The 23,685-nt window shown below is 46.5% G+C and overlaps 2 protein-coding genes across 2 annotated transcripts in view; both read left to right on the top strand.

The window, feature by feature from the left end:
- Positions 1-12,640, top strand: part of LOC119251361 (butyrophilin-like protein 1) — a 167,181-nt gene extending 154,541 nt beyond the window's left edge. The window contains exons 4-10 of the mRNA XM_054698670.1: positions 1,754-1,954; positions 2,216-2,236; positions 2,329-2,355; positions 3,352-3,378; positions 10,969-10,995; positions 11,368-11,522; positions 12,394-12,640. Coding sequence (XP_054554645.1) covers positions 1,754-1,954; positions 2,216-2,236; positions 2,329-2,355; positions 3,352-3,378; positions 10,969-10,995; positions 11,368-11,522; positions 12,394-12,405 — 470 coding nt within the window. The 3' untranslated portion in view covers positions 12,406-12,640. The remainder of the gene's footprint in view (positions 1-1,753; positions 1,955-2,215; positions 2,237-2,328; positions 2,356-3,351; positions 3,379-10,968; positions 10,996-11,367; positions 11,523-12,393) is intronic.
- Positions 12,641-19,283: 6,643 nt separating this feature from the next.
- LOC119252265 (splicing factor 45-like) lies at positions 19,284-20,719 on the top strand. The gene is given in 2 exon segments (XM_037519467.2): positions 19,284-19,731; positions 19,734-20,719. Coding segments are annotated over 2 exon segments (1,206 nt in total). The 5' UTR covers positions 19,284-19,335; the 3' UTR covers positions 20,544-20,719.
- Positions 20,720-23,685: the final 2,966 nt, after the last annotated feature.

Genomic DNA, 23,685 nt, shown 5'->3' with positions numbered 1-23,685 from the left:
AAAGTGGAAGAAGGGATTGCAGAGGCTTCCGAGGCTTTGTAGAGACTATTTGATATTTAATGTCAGGAGCATTAATAATGTGTATCAGTTACCTGTCACCATAGTGCTGCTGCGTAACAAAGAACCACAGAAAAAAATCTCTTAGTGACCTGTAGTAATGGACTTGTACTCACATGGGCTGGTGGGGACTTCAGCTAACCTGGCATGGACTTGACTACTCTCCACTGAACTTACTCCTACATTATTTGGTCGGATGAAAGGTCACCAGGTGAGTCGTGGCTGGGCTTGTTACATGAATGGTCACTGGCTCCAGCTGAGGGAGGGCAGCTGCATGGGGAAAGGCTGGTGACAGGCCCTGCTCTGTGAGCTCATCCTCCAGCACCTGGACTGCGATGTCCTTCCATGGAGCTGGCAGAGGGAAGACCCATGGGGCCAGCACTTTAAACCTCTGCTGAGTCACATGAGCTGATCTCTCATTAGACACATGAAGTCACATGACTGAACCAAAAGTCAGAGTGTGAGTAAAATGTATGTTGTAGAGTGTGAGCTGAATATGAATAAACATGAAGACTTATGGATATTTTTATAACCATTTGCCACAGATGAGGCAAAACCATGAGTTCAGGTATAGAATTTCGGGTGTGAAGAGCATGTGAGGAATCCTGGCAGATGTAACCCACAGAGATGGGGCTATCCGGAGGGAGGTGGGAAGGCTGGCGAGGTGATATCTGGAAGTGATGTATGAGGAGACACAGAAGTTGAGGGAGAAGAAGCCCTGGGAGAGGCTGTGAGATAAGACGGGGCTTCAGGGACTGAACTCTGGGACTGTGCTGCCTTCAAGGAGCAGGTGCAGGGAGAAAAGTCAGGAAAGGTGCTCAGAATGGGGCCAAGTTCCAATAAGCCACCCTCAGAGGGAAGTGACCAACCCAAAATGGAGGTGGTTTCAAGATCAGTCAGGAGTGCCCTGAATGAAGGGACACTGGCGGAGAGGACCTTGGAGACTGGGGTTGACCAATGGGAGACTTTTGTTGCATCACCCAGAACAGAATGGACTAGAAGGAGAAGCTGCACTATGGAGGCTGAGATATTGGTGAGAAATGAGAAAATACAGCTGTTTTTTAATTATAAGGTGTGCTCTTCTAACAAGAAACTCTGCAAAGATTTAAACATGTTTATATAATTATAAAAATAACAGGTAGAAAGGTAGAGATGAACATGTCATGTCATCATCTTGCTCCCCCAGGGGTGGTCTCCTCCAGACCCCCCAGAATGCACCTTGACAGCCTCCCTGGAGGTGTGCACAGGTGGGCCCTGCCCCACTTGACTCTCATCTTCCCTCCACAGGTGTGGGCTCTGTCCCCCAAGTGCACATCTCGGGGCCAGAGGAGGATGGGGTGCAGGTGGTGTGCACAGCCTCGGGCTGGTTCCCGGAGCCCCAGGTGCAGTGGAGAGACCCCCGTGGGGAGCAGTTCCTGGAGTTCTCCAAGGTCCAGGCCCAAGACACTGAGGGGCTATTTAGCGTAGCGGCCGCTCTGGTGGTGAGAGACAGCTCTGCGGGGAGCGTGACCTGCTCCATCCTTAACCCCATCCTGGGCCAGGAGAAGGCCATGGCCCTTGTCATCCCAGGTCAGCGCTGCTCTCCCCTCCCTACTCCCTGCAGGGTCAGAGGGAGGGGCCAGCATCCTCAGGTGAGCTGGGCTGGCCTGGCCTGGGCTGTGTCTTGATGGGATGTCTGTGGGGTCTCTGTCTGCAGAGCCCTTCTTCCCCCGGGCCTCTCCCTGGAAGCCGGCTTTCCTGGTGATCCTGCCCCTGCTGCTGTTCCTGCTCCTGGGGGCTGCCTGCTACACCTGGATAGAACATTCCATACTGATGTGGGAGCTGCAGGAACAGGGGGACCTGGGCCAGGCTAAGGAGGAGGACAGACAGACCAAGGAGGAGGCCCTGAAGGACACAGGTAAGGCAGGGAAGGGCCAGGCTGGTGAGTGTGGCAGTGGGTGCTGAGAGGGACAAGCTGACACCAGAGCCAGAGCCCAGGGTCCCTCTGCAGCAAGATCAGAGCAGGTGCTGGCCCCAGAGGGGACAGTGGAGCTTGGAGGCTCATGTTGGTCTGAAGGTGGAACTTCTAAGACTCAGAATGATTCATTTTTGTGTCTTCTCTGGGCACAAACTTTGTTCTTAGGGACAGTTTATTCTTATATTTTTAATTCTCTTTCAGGTGAACTTCAGGCAATTCTAGGTAAGCTCTGCTCTCCCTCCTGCACTCTCTGTGTCCCCTTTATTAGTGACATTCTGGTTCTTAGCTCACCTGTTTCCTGTGTTGTCTTTCAGACCAGAGGAAGGCAGCTTACCTGGCTGGTGAGTGATGCTCCAGGGGTCCTGGGTCCCTGTCCCCTGTGCTCAGGGGTCCCTCCCCTTGGCTGTCTCAGCACAGACATGTGGACCATTCCCTGCGGTGGAAGTGGGAGCTGGTACAAGGCAGGACCCTGCTGCATGGGCTCTCAGGATTTGGGTGCTGCTTTCCCCCCATTCTTGGGGTCCTGGTGAGGTGGTAACCCTTGGAGTCTCCTGCATCCTGGTCTCATTCCAACCCTGACTTTCCCACCATGGTGCTGGCTTTTTAGTCCTCACTGTATCTCGTTTTTGGTCAGCACCTGGAAGTAAAGCCAGCGGCTCTGGGATTTGATAAGTAAATGGACTCTTGGAGTTTAGGAGTGTGACCACCTCCTGCCCTTTTCCCCCAAACAACGCCAAAGAAAGTCTGTTCTTTTTGCTCCTGAAGATGCTGATCAGTAGTGCTGGGAGAGGATGGGGTGACCTTGCATGGGAGGGAGTCAGGGGACTTTCCCTCTCCCAGAGAGTGTTTAGCACTAGAAATACTGCATTGGAGAAAGATGGGCAATTTCTACTCTGGAGCTGGTGTGATGTCCATGTTGTGTTTTTATTTCATCTTCACATTAATTTCCAAGGAAATACTGAATGTAATAATTATGGAATAATATCTCCATTAAAAAATATCTTCCCATGTACTGTTTTTGTTCCCGTGTAGCAACACTGAGTAGCAGATGAAGCAGGAGCTTTGAAGTCATTGAGGCCCAGAGCCGCTCAGTGACTTGCCAAAGCCCCACAGCAGCAGCAGGCAGGGCTGGGTCAGTCTGTCCTGCAGGCTCCTGACCTGAGCCAGGGAATTTCCCACCCCCCCTGTTGTCTGCACAGGGCAGGAGGTCGTGACCTCTCCAGCCTCTCCCCTCCACCCCTAAGAGAGTCTCACCTGCAGATCAGGGGGCGACCAAGGGCCTTGGATCACATGAGCAGCTGGTTTTGCTGAGGTCTCACCTGTGTGTTCCCTTTCAGCCTGGAGGAAGGCCCAGCTGTATGCAGGTGAGTGGCCCTGAGGGCCTTGGGACCCCTTCCAGCCTCCCCTCTGCCCCTTCTCTATCAGGGACCCCCACCAGTAAGGACCTGGGGTCCCTGGTCTTCCTTCACACTGGAGCCTCCATCTGAGAACTGCAGGGCCCCCCTTGTGAGAACAGACATGCCTCCACATGCCCTGTCCTCCCTGCAATTCATGTGGGGTCAGGACACCCTATGACCCCTTGTCACCTGGTCCTTTCTTATGGGTGAGGACGATGGGGGTCAGTGTGAGGAGAGGCTGCAGCAAGGATAGGTGTGTGGTTCAGGATTTTACTGATCTCTCGAAAATTCCAGACATCCTACTTCTTGCTTCGGAGTTAGGTCTTCCTAAGGGGTCCTGGGTTATGGATCCTTCTGGATTCAATATTCCAGTCCTATTTTGGATCTAGTATTTATTTCCTGTTTCCTCTTAATTCTTTTTTTTTTTTTTTTTTTTTTTTTTTTTTTTATAGAGGCATGCTTTATTTATTTGTTTGCTGGTTTGTTTGTTTTGTTTATACATGCACTGGGTACAGTCAGAAGCGCGGGAGGGTGAGAGAATTCACCAGAGCCAGAGCGGGGAGCAGAGCAGGCAGAAGGACCGAAGCACACTGCTGAGGGGAGCAGCGGGCGGCAGGAGAAGTCTGCACGCCATGTGGGACCCTCCTCCGGTGGCCGGGGAGCAGCCGGGGATCGAACCGGTGCCGCAGAGGCCGCGGGCAGCTTCGCAACCCAGCGCTCAACCGCTGCGCCACCGGGGAGGCCCCTGTTTCCTCTTAATTCTATGTCTTCTTATACATGCTCTGATTCATGTCCAAGCTGTCTTTTCCTTCTAATTCCTTGGGGGTGCTGAGGAATCAGTTATTTAGGGAAGATGTTCTGAATCTGGGTCAGAGCTTCCGGGTGTTTATGACTCCTGGGCAGAGGCCTATGAAAGTTCTGAAATTGCTGTAAAATCCAGTTTGTGTGTATGTGTGTACTTTTTGTGTCTTTGTAACAAGATAAGCAATGTATGATTTTCAGAACCATCATTTTTTTAACTAATAAATTTTATTTTTATATTCCCCATATAATTGCAGCCCATTATTTTGACCCCAATCCCTCCCCTCCCCGCCCCCCACCCCCCCTAGAATGTCTCTGGTTCATAGATTTTTGTTGATTTTGATTTTCACTTTCTTATAGTTATTCATTTTCCTGGTCCCTTATTTAAGTTTTCAAGATTCCTGGTATGAGTGAGACCATCTGGTATTTTTCTTTTTCTTTCTGGCTTATTTCGCTGAGCATGATCCCTTCCAGTGCCATCCATACTGCTGCAAATTGCATGTGTTTATCTTTTTTGAATGCTGAGTAATATTCCATGGTTTTTATGTACCACATCTTCTTGATCCAGTCATCTATTTTTGGGCATTAGTGTTGTTTCCAAAGCTTAGCTATTGTAAACAGTGCTGCTATAAACATAGGGGTGCAGGTGTTCTTTGGAATTGATGTTTCTGTGTCCTTTGGGTAAATACCTAGGAGTGGAATTGCTGGATCATATGGAAGCTCTATGTTTAGTAGGTGCAGAAATGTCCACAAAGCTCTCATAGTGGTTGGACCAGTTTGCACTCCCACCAACAGTGCAGGAGACTTCCTTTTTCTCCACAACCTCGCCAATATTTATTGTTGCTAGTTTTTTTAATATGTGCCATTCTCACTGGTGTAAGATAGTATCTCATGGTAGTTTTGGTTTGCATTTCCCTGATTACAAGTAATGTTGAACATTTTTTTCATAGGCCTGTTGGCCATTTGCATTTCGTCTTCAGAGAAGTTTCTTTTTAGCTCTTCTGCCCATTTTTTGAGAGGATTATTTTCTTTGTTGTTGTTGAGTCTCATCAGCTCTTTGCAGATTTTTGTGATCAGTCCTTTATCATTAGTGTTGTGTGCAAAGATGTTCTCCCAGTCGGTGGGGTTTCTCTTTGTTTTTGTTATTGTCTCTTTTGCTGTGCAGAAGCTCTTTATTTTTTTTTTTTTTTTTTTAAAGGTTTATTTATTTATTTATACAAGCACTGGGTACAGTCAGAAGTGCGGGAGGGTGAGAGAATTCACCAGAGCCAGAGCGTGGAGCAGAGCAGGCAGAAGGACCGAAGTACACTGCTGAGGGGAGCAGCGGGCAGCAGGAGAGGTCTGTGCGCCATGTGGGACCCTCCTCCGGTGGCCGGGGAGCAGCCGGGGATCGAACTGGCACTGCAGAGGCTGCGAGCAGCTTGCAGAAGCTCTTTAATTTGATGTAGTCCCAGCTGTTTATCTTTTCCTTCATTATCACTGCTTTGGGTGATGTGTCTGTAAAGATGTCTTTGATGTGCACATCACATAGTGTTTCGCCTATGTTTCCTTCTATGTATTTTATGGTTTCAGGTATTATGTCTAGTTCTTTAATCCATTTTGAGTTGATTTTTGTGTATGGTGTGAGGTAGTAGTCAAGCTTCATTCTTTTGCATGTAGCGACCCAGTTTTCCCAGCACCATTTATTTAACAAATTCTCTTTGCTCCAATGCATAGTCTTTTCTCCTTTGTCTAAGATTAGTTGACCATAAATTTGTGAGTTTATTTCTGGATTTTCTATTCGATTCCATTGGTCTGTGTGTCTGTTCTTTTCCAATACCATGCAGTTTTGATGATTATGGCTTTGTAGTATAGTTTGAAGTCTGGGCGTGTAATGCCTCCATTCCCTTCTTTTTTTTTTCAGGAGAGCTTTGGCTATTCGGGGTTTTTGGTGATTCCATATGAATTTCATCAATAATTGTTCTATTTCTTTGAAGAATGACATTGAAATTTTGATTGGAATAGCATTGAATCTGTAGATTGCTTTTGGTAGGATGGCCATTTTAATAATGTTTATTCTTCCAATCCATGAGCAAGGGATCTCTTTCCATTTCTTTGTGTCTTCTTCTATTTCTTTTAACAGTGTTTTATAGTTTTCTTTGTATAGGTCCTTTACCTCTTTTGTTAGATTTATTCCCAAATATTTGATTTTTTTTTATTTCAATAATAAAAGGGATTTTTTTTTTATTTCTTCTTCTTCAGATTTATTGTTTGTGTATAGGAAGGCTACTGAATTTTGCGTGCTGATTTTGTATCCTGCCACTTTACTGAACTGATCGATAAGTTGAATTAGTTTTTCTGTAGAGTTTTTGGGTTTCTCTATGTATATTATCATATCATCTGCAAATAGTGATAATTTGACTTCTTTTTCTATTTGGATTCCTTGTATGTATTTCTCTTGTCTTATTGCTCTGGCTAGGACTTCCAGTATTATATTGAAGAGCAGTGGTGAGAGTGGACATCCTTGTCTTGTTCCAGATCTTAATGGAAATGCTTTCAGCTTTTCCCCACTGAGAATGATGCTGGCTGTTGGCTTGTCATAGATGGCCTTTATGATGTTGAGGTATGTTCCTTGTATCCAAGAATTTCAAGGGCTTTTATCATGAATGGGTGTTGCACTTTGTTGAAAGCTTTCTCAGCATCGATTGATATTATCATATGGTTTTTATATTTCTTTTTGTTGATGTGTTGGATAATGTTGATTGATTTTTGGATGTTGAACCATCCTTGTGTCCCTGGAATGATCTTTTGGATTGTTTTTTTAGTTTCTATTTCATTTATTTCTGTTTTGGTTTTTATTATTTCTTTTCTTCTACTGGTTTTGGGTTTTTTTTGTTGTTCTTTTTCTAGTTCGTTGAGCTTCGAGATTAGGTTGTTTCTTTGAGTTATTTCTTGTTTCTTGATGTGAGCCTCTATTGCTATATATTTTCCTCTTATTACTGCCTTTGCTGCATCCCATACATTTAGGAAATTGGTGTCCTCCTTGTCATTCAATTCAGAGAATTTTTAAATTTCTTCTTTGATCTCCTCATTAGTCCACTGGTCTTCCAGTAGTGTGGTTTCAATCTCCATGAGGTAGGAGAGTTCCTTGCCTTCTTTTTATGTTTTATTTCTAGTTTGATGCCTTCATGGTCAGAAAAGATGATTGGTATGATTTCAATCTTGGTGTATCTGTTGATGTTTGTCTTGTGGCCCAGTATGTGATCGATCCTGGAAAATGATCCGTGTGCGCTTGAGAAAAATATGTACTTAGTTTTTTTTTTTTTTGGGGGGGGGGTTTAGTGTTCTATAGATGTTTGTTAAGCCCAAGCACTCTAGATCCTTATTTATAGCTTTAGTGTCTTTACTTATTTTTTGTCTCTTTGGTCTATCAACAAGTTAAATGTCCCTGTTCTAAAATGGTGATGCGGGACGCACTCCCTGCGCCCCAGTCTGCCCCGGGGTGGGTTCCCACTCCCCCTCTGGGCTTGGACTGCAGGCTAGAAGGGGCCTGGCATGGGCGAACTTCCCAGCTCATCTCTGGCTCCTCCAGGAGCCTTCTGCCAGTTTCGAGCAGTCTTTACTGAAGAAATCAGAACCATCATTTTTTAAGGAGAATTCTGTCTGACAGTCTCATGGTTGCTATTATTTAGTTTTTTTTTTTTTTAAAGAGGCAACTATGTAGACTGGAAAAGAACAAACCTAAAATGGTTATAATCCATTTCCAAAGAACAGGGGTGAAATTTGAAAGAAAAGTCTGGATGGAGATAGAGGGGAAGGAAGGAGAGGGGTGTGTGGGAGAAGAGCCTTCTAGAGGTTTTGGGCACAGTCACCAGTTTGAATCTGTGCTGTGCAGATGCCGTGCAAGGCTTGGGGATAAAACACAGTGGGCCTTTTGAAGTACTTCAGATAAAGTTACTCTTTGAAAACCATTATTGAGGCAACCATATAATTGTGTTCCCTCTCACATGAGCTCCCCAAGTAACCCCAGAGCAGGGTCTGCACTGGGTCCTGCATGGGAGATCAGAGATGCTGGTGAAGGGAGATCTGAGCCTCCTGAGCCTGAGTCACACGCCCTTTCCCTGCTCAGGGGTTTGTTCATGGTCCTGGACACAGACCCTGAGCCACAGAGAAGGGGGTTATAAGGGAGGGGCCTGGGGACCAGGAGTGTGAGGACCCTCCCGAGAGTCCCCCTGGTTCCCCTGGGACTCATTTCCACACAGTGAGGATCATAGAGTTGTCTTTACCATCATTCCAACCTCTGCTGAGTTCATGTCTCATGCATTTTAACATAAACTTTTCTTTGGCATGCAAAAAGAATGATGTGTTTGAATGAAACACAATGAATACACTAGAATCAACATTTTGATATTGACAGATTCACGGATGGATACATGTGTGATCTCGTATTATTTGTGAAATTTAACAAAACTTTTTTACTTAAGGTTTTACTACAAAAATTAACTGACTAGCGCAGTCAGTGCACACACAGTCCTGGGCACGCTGTGTCTCACATTAAATGTCACTGGATTTTCTACATTTGTTCCTGCTGCTCCTGTTCCTGTTCTCCTCCACGCCCTCTTTTTTTATTGTTGTATGAAGGAGTATGGTGTAGAGCATTATAGCAGATGTCAACTAATGTCTCAGGAAAAACAAGAAAATTTAAAATCTCCTTTTTTCACAAAGAGGTCACATATATGCCACCTAATCATTGCAAGCAAAGATGGAAATGCCAGTTTCTCTGAGTGAGCTTGTGCAGGTGTGGCTGGTGTCACACATTTACACACCATGTGCACAAGAAATGTTGTTCCTTATTCCTATAAATGTGGATCCTGGATTCTCCTCTCTCTCCTTCTCTCCTCACACAGTTGGGAAACTCATGCTCTTCCCTGAAGGCCTCAGAGTCTTGCTGTGTCTGACCTGAGTGTTGGGGAATGACCTGCTTCCTCCTTCCCAGACAGGTGTGGGGTGGGAGATGACATGGACTTGGGGATCTGGGGGAGAGGGGCCTGTGCTCCCCTTTCAGTCATTTCAGGGGCTCCCCCGGGGCCACTGGTCTAAAGAGGCTGTGCGGCACACGCTGAGGTGGGTAGGGCTCATCCTGTCTGGTCATTAGGTCTTGTGGGTGACCCTCCCTCCACAGCAGAGTCAGGTTCTGTGTCTATCTTTGGTCAGCAAATTGATCAACCTTCTCGTTCCTTCCTCCTGTCCCACATCCTTGAATTCCTCTCCTCACCTGTCCTTCCTCCCTCCCTGCTCTCCAGGCCCCTCTCTCTCCCTCCATCTCCCCCAGAGCATGTGACTTCTGGGTCCCCATCTCTCCATGTGCATCATGGGGTCCTGGTGCTCCCTCCAGACCCTCCCCTGCCAGGGCCCTACTCACCTGCCTGGGCCCCCACATGGGGCATCAGAGCTCCAGCTGCTGCTGACACAGGTCACCACACCCTGAGCAGTGTCACCCACACAGTTTATCATCTCACATGCCTGACGGGCAGACATCTGAGACCGTGTCTTGGGAGTGACTCCAGGGTCTGGCAGCTCCTTCCTGCCAGGACCCCCTTCCTCTCCCAGGATCTAGGGCCCCCTGCACTGACTGAGATCCCTTCCTCTGTCTACACAGCCTGCCTTGCGACTATCTCTAAGCACAGGTGCAGGGTCATGGCTGTTAAGGTTCATGTGATTGGTTCCCCCTGATGATCCATAGTAACATCCCTGTTTCCAGGTCCTGTCTCTGTTCCACCTGCAGATTTCTCTTTCCTCTGTCAAGGACACATTTTACAGGGCCATCGGATGAGGATACGGACATCATTGAAGTCATTATTCAACTTATACAGAGAGGTCTTACTATGAAGCTTCCATCTTTCTGGGCTCCTCTTGAAGGAAACAGTTGTGTCAATCCAATGTGTTTGTGTTCTTCTCTGTCTACAGGGATGGTTTTGTTTCTACCACACATGAAAATGTGGAAAGTTGTCACTAGTGTTTGATCCTCTCAGTGTGTGTCCATGTTCCCTACTCTGCATGTCTCTTTCCTCCTAGAACCCTCTCCACCCCCTCCTGAGTGGGCAGGACCCTGTATTGAGTGTCCTTTGTCTCCTCACTCATGTCACAGTCACCCCCACGTGCAGCTCAGTCATGTTGTTTCATTCTCTCTCTCTGCCTGTCTCTCTCCCCTTGTTTGACAAACAGATTTATTCACAATGAGAGAGGAAAGCTCTGCCCACCAGCCCCCACATCTCCAGGCTTCTGCAGGCCTTTGCTGCCCCAGGAGGCAGGAGCATCAGGCCACACACAGGCCTGGGCTGGTTGTAGCTCTAAGCCCCGTGGCTCAGAGAAAAGCTGCACATCCAGGTCTGTTAGTTCTTCACAAGCACATGCAGTGCTGGGCATTTCATCTCCATAGAACCTGTTCAAGAAAACCTGGTTCCCAGGATATGTCTTGGCTGGTGACCTGAAAGTATAATTTGATTGTCGTATCTGGCTAAAGACCTTTCCGTTGCGTTGGTGTTCAGCATGTCACCCCTGAGTATTAAGCTTTATGTCTTAAATCATGGGAAATTTGCAGCATAAGAACAGTGTGTGTGTTTGTGCATGTGTATGAATCTAAAAGTAAAATGCACCAACTAAATCTTTCCAAATATTTTCCCCTGTGAACTCTCTCACTGTCTTGTAGAAAACAAGGCACAGGCCCTGAAGTGTGAGTATCTAAAGTCCCTCACGTGACATGTATGTCTCTTGCAGATTGGCGGAAGGAGCAGTTCCAGGCCTGTGAGTGACTCTGTTCTCTCTGGGGCTGCTCAGCTTCTGGAATTTCCTTCTCTTCTCTGTGTGGACACAGACTCTGGACCTTCCGTGGGGTGGGGTTGGTGCAGCTGTGATGTCACACAGCTGGGCTGGGGGTGACTGCTCATGGGTGCTGAAGGGGCTCCTTAGTCCTTGGGGTCCAGGCGGGTCCCCAGGGGTCCTGTGACATACTTGACCCCCAATAATATTGTGGCTCCTCTTGCTTGGGGGCTGTGGGATGGGGTCACCAGGCTCTCATTTCAGGGAACATATCCCTCTCCCCATAAAGCCGAGTATCGGGTGAGGAGGTGTGTGCCCTTGTTATGTCAGGCTGGCACATGGGTTCTCTCTCTGCAGGGCCTGTCACTCTGGATCCAGGTTCTTGCAGTGATGAAATTGTCCTCTCTCATGACAAGAAGAGTCTGACCTGTCATCACGATGGAAAAGAAGGAGGATGCACTGTTTTGGGTCTTGAGGGCATCACATCAGGGCGCTGTTACTGGGAAGTAGAGGTCAGCAATGTAGACAGAACTGCATGGAGGTTGGGGGTCTGGAGGAAAGATGAGAAAATGAGATACTGTGCTCCATCCCCACTGAAAGGGAAATGGGCTATTGGCCGGTTCAATAACGTTTTCAAAGCCTATACAGACCCTTATACTCTGCTACCCCTTAGGCAGGTTCCCCACAGGGTGGGGGTTTTCCTGGACTATGATCACGGGGACATCTCCTTCTATGACATGACTGATGGCTCCCACATCTTCTCCTTCCCTCCTGAGTCCTTCTTTGGGACTCTCCTTCCATACTTCTGCTGTCATAAAGGAGACTTGTCAATGACACTGTGCCCCCTGGAGGCTGGGCCCCAGAAGCCCTCTGTGCCCATGAATAATCCTCCTCTGGAGGAGACTGTGGGTCCCTCAGGGGAGGGGATCCCCTCAGGCTCTGGTATGGATGGGGCTCCCCCAGGGCCTGAAGCCCCCCTCCTCCCCTGCACCCCTGAGACCGTGTCCCCATGAAGCCCCTCCCTGCCCAGCCCTGCCCTGGGCTCTTCCTGGGGCAGCAGGTTCCCTGTGGACAAACCTGTGAGTGAGTCCCGGATGATGGAGTCTTGTCCTCCTGCTCTGGGTGCAGATTCCTGGGCCCTGGCTGAGAGAACAGTCAGGTCAGGCCTGTGCTGAGACATAACTCTGAACCCGTTCAGGGTATGGTGAATTTTTCTATGGGAAATCATTTGTCATTTGATAAAGAAAATATTTACTAGGGATTTTATGCTGTTAGGACAAGAAAGGGGATGAGCTCTGAATGATTCTCCTACATTAATTGGAGTTTATTTTATCCGACTTGACTTAGTTTGGAGTAAACTAGAGCCTGATGGAGGGTCCCCAGATCTATTTTTAGGGGTCTGGACTATCTGACCAGAAAACTTTGGCCTCCAGAATATTTGGGAAAATGGCTGATGGTGGACATTAGAGGAGCCTAATATTCTGTTATCTGCTTCTTACTCTGGAATGGATGAAATACACTTAATTTTATCAAACCTGATGGACTTCTAATACCAGTGATAAACTTGTGGTGTGTTAATTTGGTGACGTCAGGAGAAGGATCTGGTTCCTCTTTTGTGTCCACACCATTTGGAAAGGAAAGAAGTGCTCCTTGAATTAAGATGAGAATGAAGAAGAGACTTTCATACTCGGGGTGATTCGGGGTGCTGTGACTTGAGCTCCAGGTGTCTCTGTGCCGACTCGGTCCTTCCACATCCTGAGGCAAAGGGTCATGGGAACCACAGCTGCCAGAGGAAGCAGGATCCTGAGCCCCACACCTGCAAGGAGGAAGGTGTGATCCTCCCCAGAGGACACTAATGTGGTTCTGGTGGGAGGAGAAGACAGGAAGGGGGAGTGGGGAGGAGTCAGACATCATAATGGTATGTAATATTTTTAACAATTTCTCTTGTGTGTGTTAATTTGTATTTATTACCCATTTCTTCATTGTCATCTTCCCTTGTGCTTTTATACAAGTTGATGTAGTTTATGTTTATAATATAGTTTTGGAGGGTAACAGAATAGATAAAGGGGATACCCTGGTGGTGCAAGTGCTTACACACAGCACTATGAAGCTTTATGTAGCCACTGCAGCATAACTACTATCCCAAGGCAGGGAGCTACCCACATGGCACAACAGAACTCTCCTGTCTTGTCCGCTGCCCCCCTCAGTAGTGTATTTCTGTTAATCTACCTGTTCTGCTCCCCACTCTGTCTCTGGTGAGTCCTCTCACCCCCCCGCACCTCTGGCCCCAGTTCTTGTATGCATAAATAAATAAATCTTTAAAAACAAACAGAATAAAGATATTGTAAGCAAATTTGAAAAAAAATACCTAATATGGCATGTTAGATAGAAAAATTGGGGCTGTCTGTCCCCTAATTTTTGAAAAAGGTGAGCACTTCTTCACTTGTAAATGAAGTTTTCTCTTGATATTTAAAAATAAGCAGTGTACATAGTGAGTATGGAACTGAGTAAGGACTCTCCCATCACCCATTTATTGCCCTGTCTGTGAGAACAGTAAGGTCAGGCCTTGTGTTGAGGCCACAGATGGTGAAGTTGACAGATTTGAACCAGTTTGGGGGAGGACGAACTTTCCCATGGGAGATCATTTTTCTTTTCATAAAGAAAATATTTCAAGGGATTTTCCTACTGTTTGGACAAGGAAGGGAATGAGCTATGAATTCGTGTCCTAAATTAACCGGAGTTTATCCAACCTGAGCTTGTGCTGAAGAATGCAGGTGCTGAAGAATACCTTATGTTTATGATATAATTTTTGGGTAATAGATAAACAATTGAATTGTGACTGAACTTGAGAAATAAGAAATATAGATACAAAGATTGGTGCTGACTGTTTCGGAGACATGTAAAGGGAGCTTTCTCTTGGTAGTTAAAAACATACAATTGTGTTGTGTAGTTGTTCAATTATGTGTGAATCATATGTGTGGAGCTGAGTAGTCAAATGGGTGGACTCTCCCATCACCCATGTGTTGCTTCCTGGTCCACATCCCCCACGTGCCCTCCTGTGTGACCTGGAGCTGGACCCCAGGACCGTGTCCCTTGGCCCCCTGCACAGTGTCAGGATGAGCCCTGGAGGGGACACTCCAGTCACAGCCGAGGACACGCGTCTCTCCTGGTCATGCTGCTTTTCTTCTGGATCCTGCGATGGGAAGTTTGTCCTTTTTAAGATTTACACTCACATACTATCCATGAAAATTTTCCTTCTATTGTTCTGAAAACTATTAAAAACTGAAAAGTAAGGTATGTGTCATGTCTTTTGATCTAATGGGGCATTACAAAATTAGATTCAGACTTATGGAACTATTTAAAAAATGTACAAGGTTTTGACTTGGGTTTTTGTCAATTAAGGATGTGTTTGCTGTGAAGTCACATGTTGGATGTAAAGCAAAATAGAGATTTCCAAAGACTATAATTTTTTTATCCATAAATATTACCACTTTTGTTCTTTCTTAAAATATTTTATTTTAAGTTGCTTTCATGCTGGAAATAAAGGATCTATTCCTCCAAATCCTCTTTGTAGCATGTTGCAATAATATCAGTGCTGTCACTGATTAATTAATAATATTAATTGTTTATATATTTGTCTGAAAGTCATATTTATGATTTCATAAACATTACAGAAGATTACTTATTTCAAGACAGATTTTTATATAGGAAACTTTGTATTGATTATAGTAGAAAACTTTTATGCTAGTAATTTTAAGGTAAATGCATTAAAAATGCCCCGCTTTGAACACAAAAATGAGAAAGTGAAATCCCAGCTATCACACACTCAGCCCCTCCCCCTGCAGACCTGAGGAGCAGCCTGAGCAGAGGAGGAGACACAAGGCCCCAGACAGGACAGGACAGACGCTGGGTCTAGACTGAAGCTGCTCATCTGACACTCATGGTCCTTCTCACCTCAGGATCTTGTCCACACCCAGCTGAGCCCCAGAGTCCACGTCCCCAGAGTCCTGGGCTGGGCTTGTTCCCTTGTCCTCTGTGAGCTGTTCCCCTTCCTGTGAGCTTTCTCCCTCCTCTCCTCTCTCTCTCTCTGGGCTCAGGGAGAGTCATCTGATGAGGTGAGATTTTCATCCAGAGGGAGAGGATCCCCCAGGTGGGCAGGTCAGGGGGGATTTGGGAGAGTCAGAGTGTTCTCAGGATCCTCTTCCCAACACAGCTTCTGATTCCTCTTGTTAGGGGAAAAAGGATGTCCTAAAGCTAATCCCATACAGGCTTTGTGGACTCCACCCCCACTCCAGACCAAAGCCATCAAGATACTGGGAACTACAAATCCCATCACCACCAAAGTGAAGAGTGGGGTTAAGCAGCCAAGTTTGGTATAAAGGCAGACACATGGGCTTTGGAGGGGATCCCCCATTTTGGCTCCCCACCAGCTTGCAGCGTCCAGCCAGCTCTGAGAGTGCCTTTGGGTTTCCAGGTCTGCGGATCGGGTAGGACGCATTAAAGACTTTATTTCCCTATTTTCTCCCTGAGTTGTACATTTCCTTATTTCCTTTTCCCTTGTAAATAAACCTTTTATTAACCTTTTGTGTGTGCCTGTAGTGGAGTATTCATAAGTCCCTTTTAAGCGTGCGGGTGAGGACCCACAGCCAGGCAACCCGTTTTGTGTTGGGGTTGCTCCATAACACTCTCATGGGGACCCCAATCTTCTCCCAGCTCTGCGGGGATCATGTCCTCACCATGATCTCAGGCAGAGCAGACATGGCTCCCTCAGCTCCTGGGTGCTCCTGCCTTATCTCTCACTCCCATTGGCCCATCTACTTTCTTTTTTTTTTTTTAACTTTTTTTTTATACAAGAACTGGGGTAAAGGTCAGAAGCACAGTTGGGTGAGAGAATTCACCAGAGCCAGATTAGGGAGCAGAACAGGCAGATGGACCAAAGATACTGATACAGTTAACAAGTTTGTCTTTCCCCCATTTCTTGCAATTCCCCTTATCTAGCATTGGCAGGATTGATGGCTTGTCTTTCCCATTTGTTGCAGCTTCCCCTCCCCTTGGGAAGAAAAACAAGCTGGCGCCCACCAGTTTCCCTGCAGACCCTTCCTCCTCGTCCTAAGGAAAACAAGTTGGGGATCACCCATCTCTGTGCCTTGACACCTTCCCCTTCCCTTAAGATGAATGAGCTGACACCCATCCATCTCCCTGTTGAGCTGGCCCCCACTTGTCTCTGTGTGGACCCCTTCTCCCTCCCCTTCTCAGGCCCCTACCCATCTCCCCCTGTGTAAATACCCCTGCCCACGGCCAAAGAGCAGGACGGTGGGCTTTGGGACATGAGTCTGCCGCCCTCCTCATTTGTTGACAAATAAAACCGCTTTCCTTTTCCTCAAACTCAGTTTCCTTTTATTGGCTGAGGGAAACTGAGGCCGGCGTTTGGTAACAATTTTGGCGAGCCAGCCAGGAGCTGGATGCCACCGGGCTCTCCCCATCCCAACTCTGACTTCCAATGGACGGAGCAGTTGGCCGCGGCAGCCGCCAGGGCTCACCCGTCCACGCTGTCTGCGTGGGATTTGGGGCAACCTGGATGACATCCTGCTAGAAGGGGAGACCGTTTCCCTAGGAGGATAAGGGACAGTCCCAGCCGCTGCCGGAGCTTCATTTCCTCCAGGGAATCTCCCATTTCCTCTCTGGTGGGAAAGTGGTCCCCCTTTCTCTACTCTGGAGACTTTTGAGGAGAAGGAAACTGGACTAGGAGACCGCGGCTTTCTGGCTTTTGGGTAAGTTCCCCCGGCGTGCACACCGAGACCTTTGCCTTCACACATTTGGGGGGAATCTGAGCCCCTTGTAGAGGGAGTTCAGTTCCCCAGTTTGGGAGGGAGTCTATGAATCTCCCTCAATTTGGAGCGCTCTTTGGTGTGATAGGCCTGGTTGAGTGGGAATTGGGAAACGTTTGGTGTCTTTATTTTATATTTGTTTGGTATTTGATATTTGGAGTTTCCCATTTGTTATTTCTTTTAAAAAGCCAAAGATTTGAAATTATGGGAGGCGCCATTTCTGTTCCACCTGAAAGCCCATTGGGTAAGATGAATGGTCGACCTAACCTATGATTGGGGTCAGAACGGGGGGGGGGGGGTTGCAATTGTATGGGGAATATAAAAATAAAATTTATTATTTAAAAAAAAATAAACCTATGAAGAAAAGGAAAATGGTGTACTATTGTAATACTGCTTGGCCTATGTATTTGTTAGAATCTGAGGAAAGATGGCCTGTCAATGGATCCTTAAGCTATTATACTATTTCACAATTAGAACTGTTCTGTCAGAGATCAGGGAAATGGGATGAAATTCCATTTGTTCAGGCATTCATGCAATTGCATATGAAAGAAAATAAGGAAGGGGGGGCAACTCTGATGATGCAAAGGAAAACAATTTATCAGGATAGTAAAACTCAGGAAGAAAAAACTGAGGAGGAGTTAAGGGATTTAACCTTAATGAATTCATGCCTCCCACCTTTTGAAGTGTTTCCACCCCCTCCACCACCAATATATCCTCCTTTACCTGAGGATGCCCACACGGCAGGGGGTACCCAACCTGAACCCCCTGACCATGGAACTGGGGCAGATGAGGTCTCCCCTTATAAGACTAGGACAGGAACACAATTTGGCCAGGGAGCCTCTGCAGCCGGAGTAGGGCAATTTCCATTGCGTCAATACCCCATAGGAGGATTGAATAATGAAGGGCAGCAGGCTGGGTTTTATTGGACCTACAGTCCCTTTTCAAATTCAGATCTCTTAAATTGGAAGAGCTCTAACCTGGCCTATAGGGATGACCCACAGAAAATGACTGAACTATTCACCACCATTTTTGCAACCCACCACCCTACATGGGCAGATAAACAGACATTGCTAAGTATTTTGCTAACAGCAGATGAACGCCGGCTGGTAATCAAAAAGCAAAGGAGGAAGCCCAGAATCTCCATAGCGAGGACCCTAACCAGACTCCAGAGCCACTGGCTGCTGTTCCTATGGCAGAACCAGATTGGGATCCAAATACTAATGCAGGTCAAGCTAAAATAAACCACTATCGGAAATGCATCCTGGCAGGCCTGAGAAGAGGCGTACCTAAACAGAAAAGTCTAAACAAAGTCCAGGAAATTCAGCAGAAAGCAAATGAGGATCCTTCTGAATTTCTAGAGCGCATTTATCAGGCATATAGGAAATATACTGATGCTGATCCAGAGGCCCCAGAGAATTCGCGCATGGTTAACATGAATTTCATCGGGCAAAGCGCCCCAGACATTCGTCGTAAACTACAACGCGTAGATGGAGCAATAGGTATGAATTCCTCTCAGCTGGTGGATATTGCATTCAAGATATATAATGCTCGTGAAGAGCAGAGGCAAAAGCCTGTGCACGTTTTGTTTGCCACCACAGCACAACCACGCTCACAGTTTGCAGGGCGAAGAGGGGGAATGAAGGGAAGACCAGGGCTCTTAGACACACAGTGTGCCTATTGCGGGAGGATGGCCACTGGAAAAGAGAATGTCCAAAATTAAGAGGAACTTGGAAAAGCAGAAAGGGAACATTAGACAGACAAATGGTCGCGTATGCTCCTGATTCAGGAGACGATTAGAGGGGCCCGGGACTCCATATGGAAGCGGCAGCTTCTATTCCTATTTCCCCACAAGAGCCCCGGGTAAAACTGACAGTGGGGAACAGATTAATTGATTTTCTGGTGGACACTGGAGCTATTTACTCAGTTCTTAATTCCAAATTGGTTCCACTTAGTGACAAAACCGTAGCGGTGGTTGGAGTTACTGGCCAAGTACAGCAACAGCCTCTCTTACAACCATTGGAGTGTCACATGGGAGAAAAGCGCATGAAACATAGATTTCTCTATATGCCTGACTGCCCAATCCCACTCTTGGGACGAGACCTGTTATGTAAGTTAAATGCTCAAATTTCCTTCTCACCAAAAGAACAACAGCTTCATCTACAAGTACCTTCAGAGAATGCTTTGCACCTTCAAACCTTGCTGATTGGTGAAGAAAAAGATGCAGAACCTATCCCATCAGAAGTCTGCGAAAAAGTGAGTAGCTCCGTATGGGCGGACGGGATTCCAGGACGAGCAATAAATGTAACTCCCATAAAAATTAGACTGAAGGAGAAAGCTTCCTATCCTCATAAAAAACAGCATCCTTTGGGGTCTGGCCCTCGCGGCTACTCCGAGCGCGCCCAGCCCGCCATCTCCGCGGCGCCTCGGCCCGGGAGCGCTGCCGCCGCGGCCCATGGGGAGAGTCAGCCGGGCGGGCCGGCATTAAACTGAAAAGAAGATGTCCCTGTATGACGACCTGGGAGTGGAGACCAGTGACTCCAAAACAGAGGGCTGGTCCAAAAATTTCAAACTTCTGCAATCTCAGCTCCAGGTGAAGAAGGCAGCTCTCACTCAGGCAAAGAGCCAGAGGACAAAACAAAGTACAGTCCTTGCCCCCGTAATCGACCTAAAGAGAGGCGGCTCTTCAGATGACCGGCAGATTGTGGACACCCCGCCACATGTAGCAGCTGGCCTCAAGGATCCTGTTCCCAGTGGGTTTTCTGCAGGAGAAGTTTTGGTTCCCTTAGCTGATGAATATGATCCTATGTTTCCTAATGATTATGAGAAAGTAGTAAAGCGCCAAAGAGAGGAACAACAGAGACAGCGGGAGCTGGAAAGTCAAAAAGAAGTAGAAGAGAGAGAGAGAAGAAGCGTAAAGACAGACATGAAGCTAGCGGGTTTTTAAGGCGACCATATCCAGATTCTGATGAAGATCAAGATTATGAACGAGAGAGGAGAAAAAGAAGTATGGGCGGAGCTGCCATCACACCTCCAACTTCTCTTATAGAGAAAGACAAAGAGTTACCTCGAGATTTTCCTTATGAAGAGGATTCAAGACCTCGTTCACAGTCTTCCAAAGCTGCTATCCCTCCCCCTGTATATGAGGAACCAGACAGACCCAGATCTCCAACCGGGCCGGGCAACTCCTTCCTTGCCAACATGGGTGGCAAGGTTGCACATAAAATCATGCAGAAGTACGGCTTCCGGGAAGGCCAGGGTCTTGGGAAGCATGAGCAAGGACTGAGCATGGCATTATCAGTGGAAAAGACAAGAAAGAGAGGAGGCAAGATTATAGTGGACGATGCCACGGAGAAAGATGCATCCAAGAAGTCAGATTCAAATCCATTAACTGAAATACTTAAGTGTCCTACTAAAGTGGTCCTACTAAGGAACATGGTTGGTGCAGGAGAGGTAGATGAAGACTTGGAAGTTGAAACCAAGGAAGAATGTGAAAAATATGGCAAAGTTGGAAAATGTGTGATATTTGAAATTCCTGGTGCCCCTGATGATGAAGCAGTACGAATATTTTTAGAATTTGAGAGGGTTGAATCGGCAATTAAAGCTGTTGTTGATCTGAATGGGAGGTATTTTGGTGGACGGGTGGTAAAAGCATGTTTCTACAATTTGGATAAATTCAGGGTCTTGGATTTGGTGGAACAAGTTTGATTTTAAGACCTAGAACACGAGTCACCTCCAGTGATCCTTAAATGAACTGCAAGCTGAGCAAAGAAGAAAAATCCAGCCTGCGTGGCTGTTGGGTACAGAGATTCTTGGAAAGACTTCTAAGATATATGTTGATTGATCCCTTTTTTATTTTGTGGTTTTTTAATATAGTATAAAAATCCTTTAAAAAAAAAAAACAGTATCCTTTGAAAAAGGAAGCATTAAAAGGAATCCAACCAATATTGACTCAATTCCTAGACCACGGGCTTATTCGCCCTTGTAGGTCACCATACAACACCCCCATTCTGCCAGTAAAGAAACCTCACTCTGAGGAGTATAGGTTTGTACAAGACTTGAGGGCAGTAAATGAAGTGGTCCAAGATCTTCATCCCACTGTGCCCAACCCTTACACTTTACTAACTGCACTCCCTAGCAACTACGAATGGTTTTCAGTGCTAGACCTGAAAGATGCCTTCTTTTGTATTCCTTTGGAAAGAGAGTCTCAATTAATTTTTGCTTTCAAGTGGCAAGATCCTGAAACTCGAATAATCTCCCAGTATTGTGGACTGTGCTTCCCCAAGGATTCAAGAATTCCCCCACAATTTTTAGTGAATGTTTGGCCAAAGACTTAAAAAACATTCATTTTAATGAAGGTATCCTGTTACAATATGTGGATGATTTACTTGTTGCCAGTCCATCCCAAGAATCATGCCTGGCCAATACAATACTTCTCCTAAATCATCTGGCCCACTGTGGATATAAAGTGTCAAGGCAAAAAGCCCATATTGGAAAACAACAAGTGACTTATCTAGGATTCCAGATTAGCAAAGGAACCCGCAGTTTAATGACTGACCGGAAGCAGGCTATTCTAAATCTAAAAGCCCCCCACAACCGGAGGCAGTTGAGGGGATTCCACGGAATGGCAGGTTTTTGCCGTATCTGGATTCCAAACTTTGGACTCATGGCAAAACCGTTGTATGAAGCTTTAAAAGGAGCCGATACTGAACCCCTAGTGTGGACCACCCAATGTCAACATTCTTTTGAGGAACTAAAACAAAAAATAATGACAGCTCCTGCTTTGGGACTGCCTGACTTGCAAAAGGAGTTTGAGTTATTTGTCCATGAAAAACAAGGAGTTAGTCTCGGTGTACTAATCCAGAGGTTGGGCACGACACCACGCCCAGTAGCTTACCTCTCAAAACAGCTGGAACCCACTGTGAAAGGGTGGCCTCCCTGCCTCCGAGCTGTGGCAGCAACTTGTGACCTATTGCAAGAAGCTGAGAAATTTACACTGGGACAGCCCACAGTAGTACATGTCCCTCACCAAGTACTGACCTTACTAGAGCAAAAAGGAGGTTACTGGCTTACTGCGGGACGGATGGGCAGGTACCAGGCCATCCTTCTGGATAATCCTAATGATACCGGAATTGTCAGGCCTAGTCTCCCAGCCAGGAATGGATTCCAGGCTGCAGGGCAGCGCTGAGCCCCAGCTGCTAGACCCCCCATGGGTTGGTGTCTCAGGAAGCTGCAGCAGGAACTTCGCAGACGCTCAGGCAAGCAAGCGAGAAGCGCAGGTTTGTTTAGAAGAAAAAAGTTTATTGAGGAGAAAAAGAACAGAAATAAAGTGGGACTCCCAGGCCAGGGAACCAGGCCTGGGAGGGGCAAGGAAGCCAAAGTGGAGTCGTGTCTTAGGGAATATATACCTTTTTCCCCTCATTATTCTAAAGCTGCCCCAGTCTCTTTGTGATTGGTTAGTTCTCGGCTGTCTCACTTAATTTGCTACTGAGTGGGGATCTTCATATTCCTTATCTAACAGCTTTCTCTTTCCCCATTTATTGCATCTTTAAATTTATGGCCCAGTCTTCTGGATGGGCATCCCTGCATTGAAGTTAAACAGCTGCCCTGCTAATGTGTCCATAAATTAAACCACTCTCCATTTCTCCAATCTCCGCCTCCCTTTACCACCTGAAGGAAACCAGGACTAGCATTAACAATGTTGTCCTTGGTCCTGGCATGTTTGTTTTTTCTAGTGGGATGGGTTACTTTCCCTTGGTTGTCCTTATCTCTGAAGCCTCCCTAAATTCTTCAGAGGTCCCCTCCTGCACTGTCCCTAAAACTGCCTAATAACCCTAGCTTGCCCTGTCTCATTCCCCCCTTCTACGAATGGAGCCCTAACTGCAGTTAGGGAAAAGGATGTAGGTCTGATCAATGACTGCTTCCTGCTGAAAGTGGGCGACGTGGGGAGACAGTTAGGGCTCCACAGTAGGATGACGATCTAAGGGACCCCGGAAGATGGACTGTGGAGGCGTCATTTTGGGTTTCGTTTGAAGGACCATTTGGAGTTTGATGGCCTCCAGGCGAGCGGAGATGATTCCGAGGAGAGTATTAAGGATGCAGGGCCCAAACAAAAGAACAATAAAGAGAATTAGTAAGGGAACGAGAAAGGCAGTAGCCAGGACAGAAGTTGTCCTTTTATAGAATTAAAGATTGTCTGTGTCCAGCTAAGCCCTTGCCCTGTCTGTTTTTTGAGATCATCCACAATTTGTATATTTTTTTTTAGTGTTTTTAAATTTTCTTCTACCTCATGAGATTTATTTAAAAGCAACATGTTTTGTTTAAGAGGGCACAAACTCCTTTAACTTTAGCCATCGGCAGGTCTAGGGTTCTGCGATTTTATATTACCACTAAGACTAGGGATTTTAAGGAGTAATGTTGGGCTAGTGCCCCAAACACCTGGAGGTGTTTTAGCCAAAATGACAGAATTAGTGAGACCTAGGACTTCAGTACCATTTTATATTTAGTAGCAGCAGCCAGGAGAGCCAATAGTGGCTGTGGAGGCTGCTAGTTTGGAATTTAGTTACAATTTTTTTCATCTTTATAGTTAGGAAAACAAAACTAAAAATGTATAAACAAGTAGCCTTGTAGCCAGCAAGGTAGCAGTGTTGTAAAGTATCCTGGCTCAGGCTGGCCATTTGTACTAGTGAGGGGGACAATTGACCAGTAGGTCAGTCCAAAGAATTGGAGTAAGGCAGAGTAAGTGGCCCCTTATTTACAAAAAAGGTGATTTTTATGTCTGCCACTTTTAGGGTCACCCGAGGCTTGTCCATATAAACAGTAAACAGGGGAGTCTCTCTCACCTCTGGGC

The sequence above is a fragment of the Talpa occidentalis genome, unplaced genomic scaffold (assembly GCF_014898055.3).
Source record: "Talpa occidentalis isolate TD23 unplaced genomic scaffold, MPIMG_talOcc4v2.1 talOcc4.2, whole genome shotgun sequence".
Classification (NCBI taxonomy): domain Eukaryota; kingdom Metazoa; phylum Chordata; class Mammalia; order Eulipotyphla; family Talpidae; genus Talpa; species Talpa occidentalis.
Note: the sequence above shows the minus strand (reverse complement) of the source record. Positions and strands in the feature narration are given on the sequence as shown.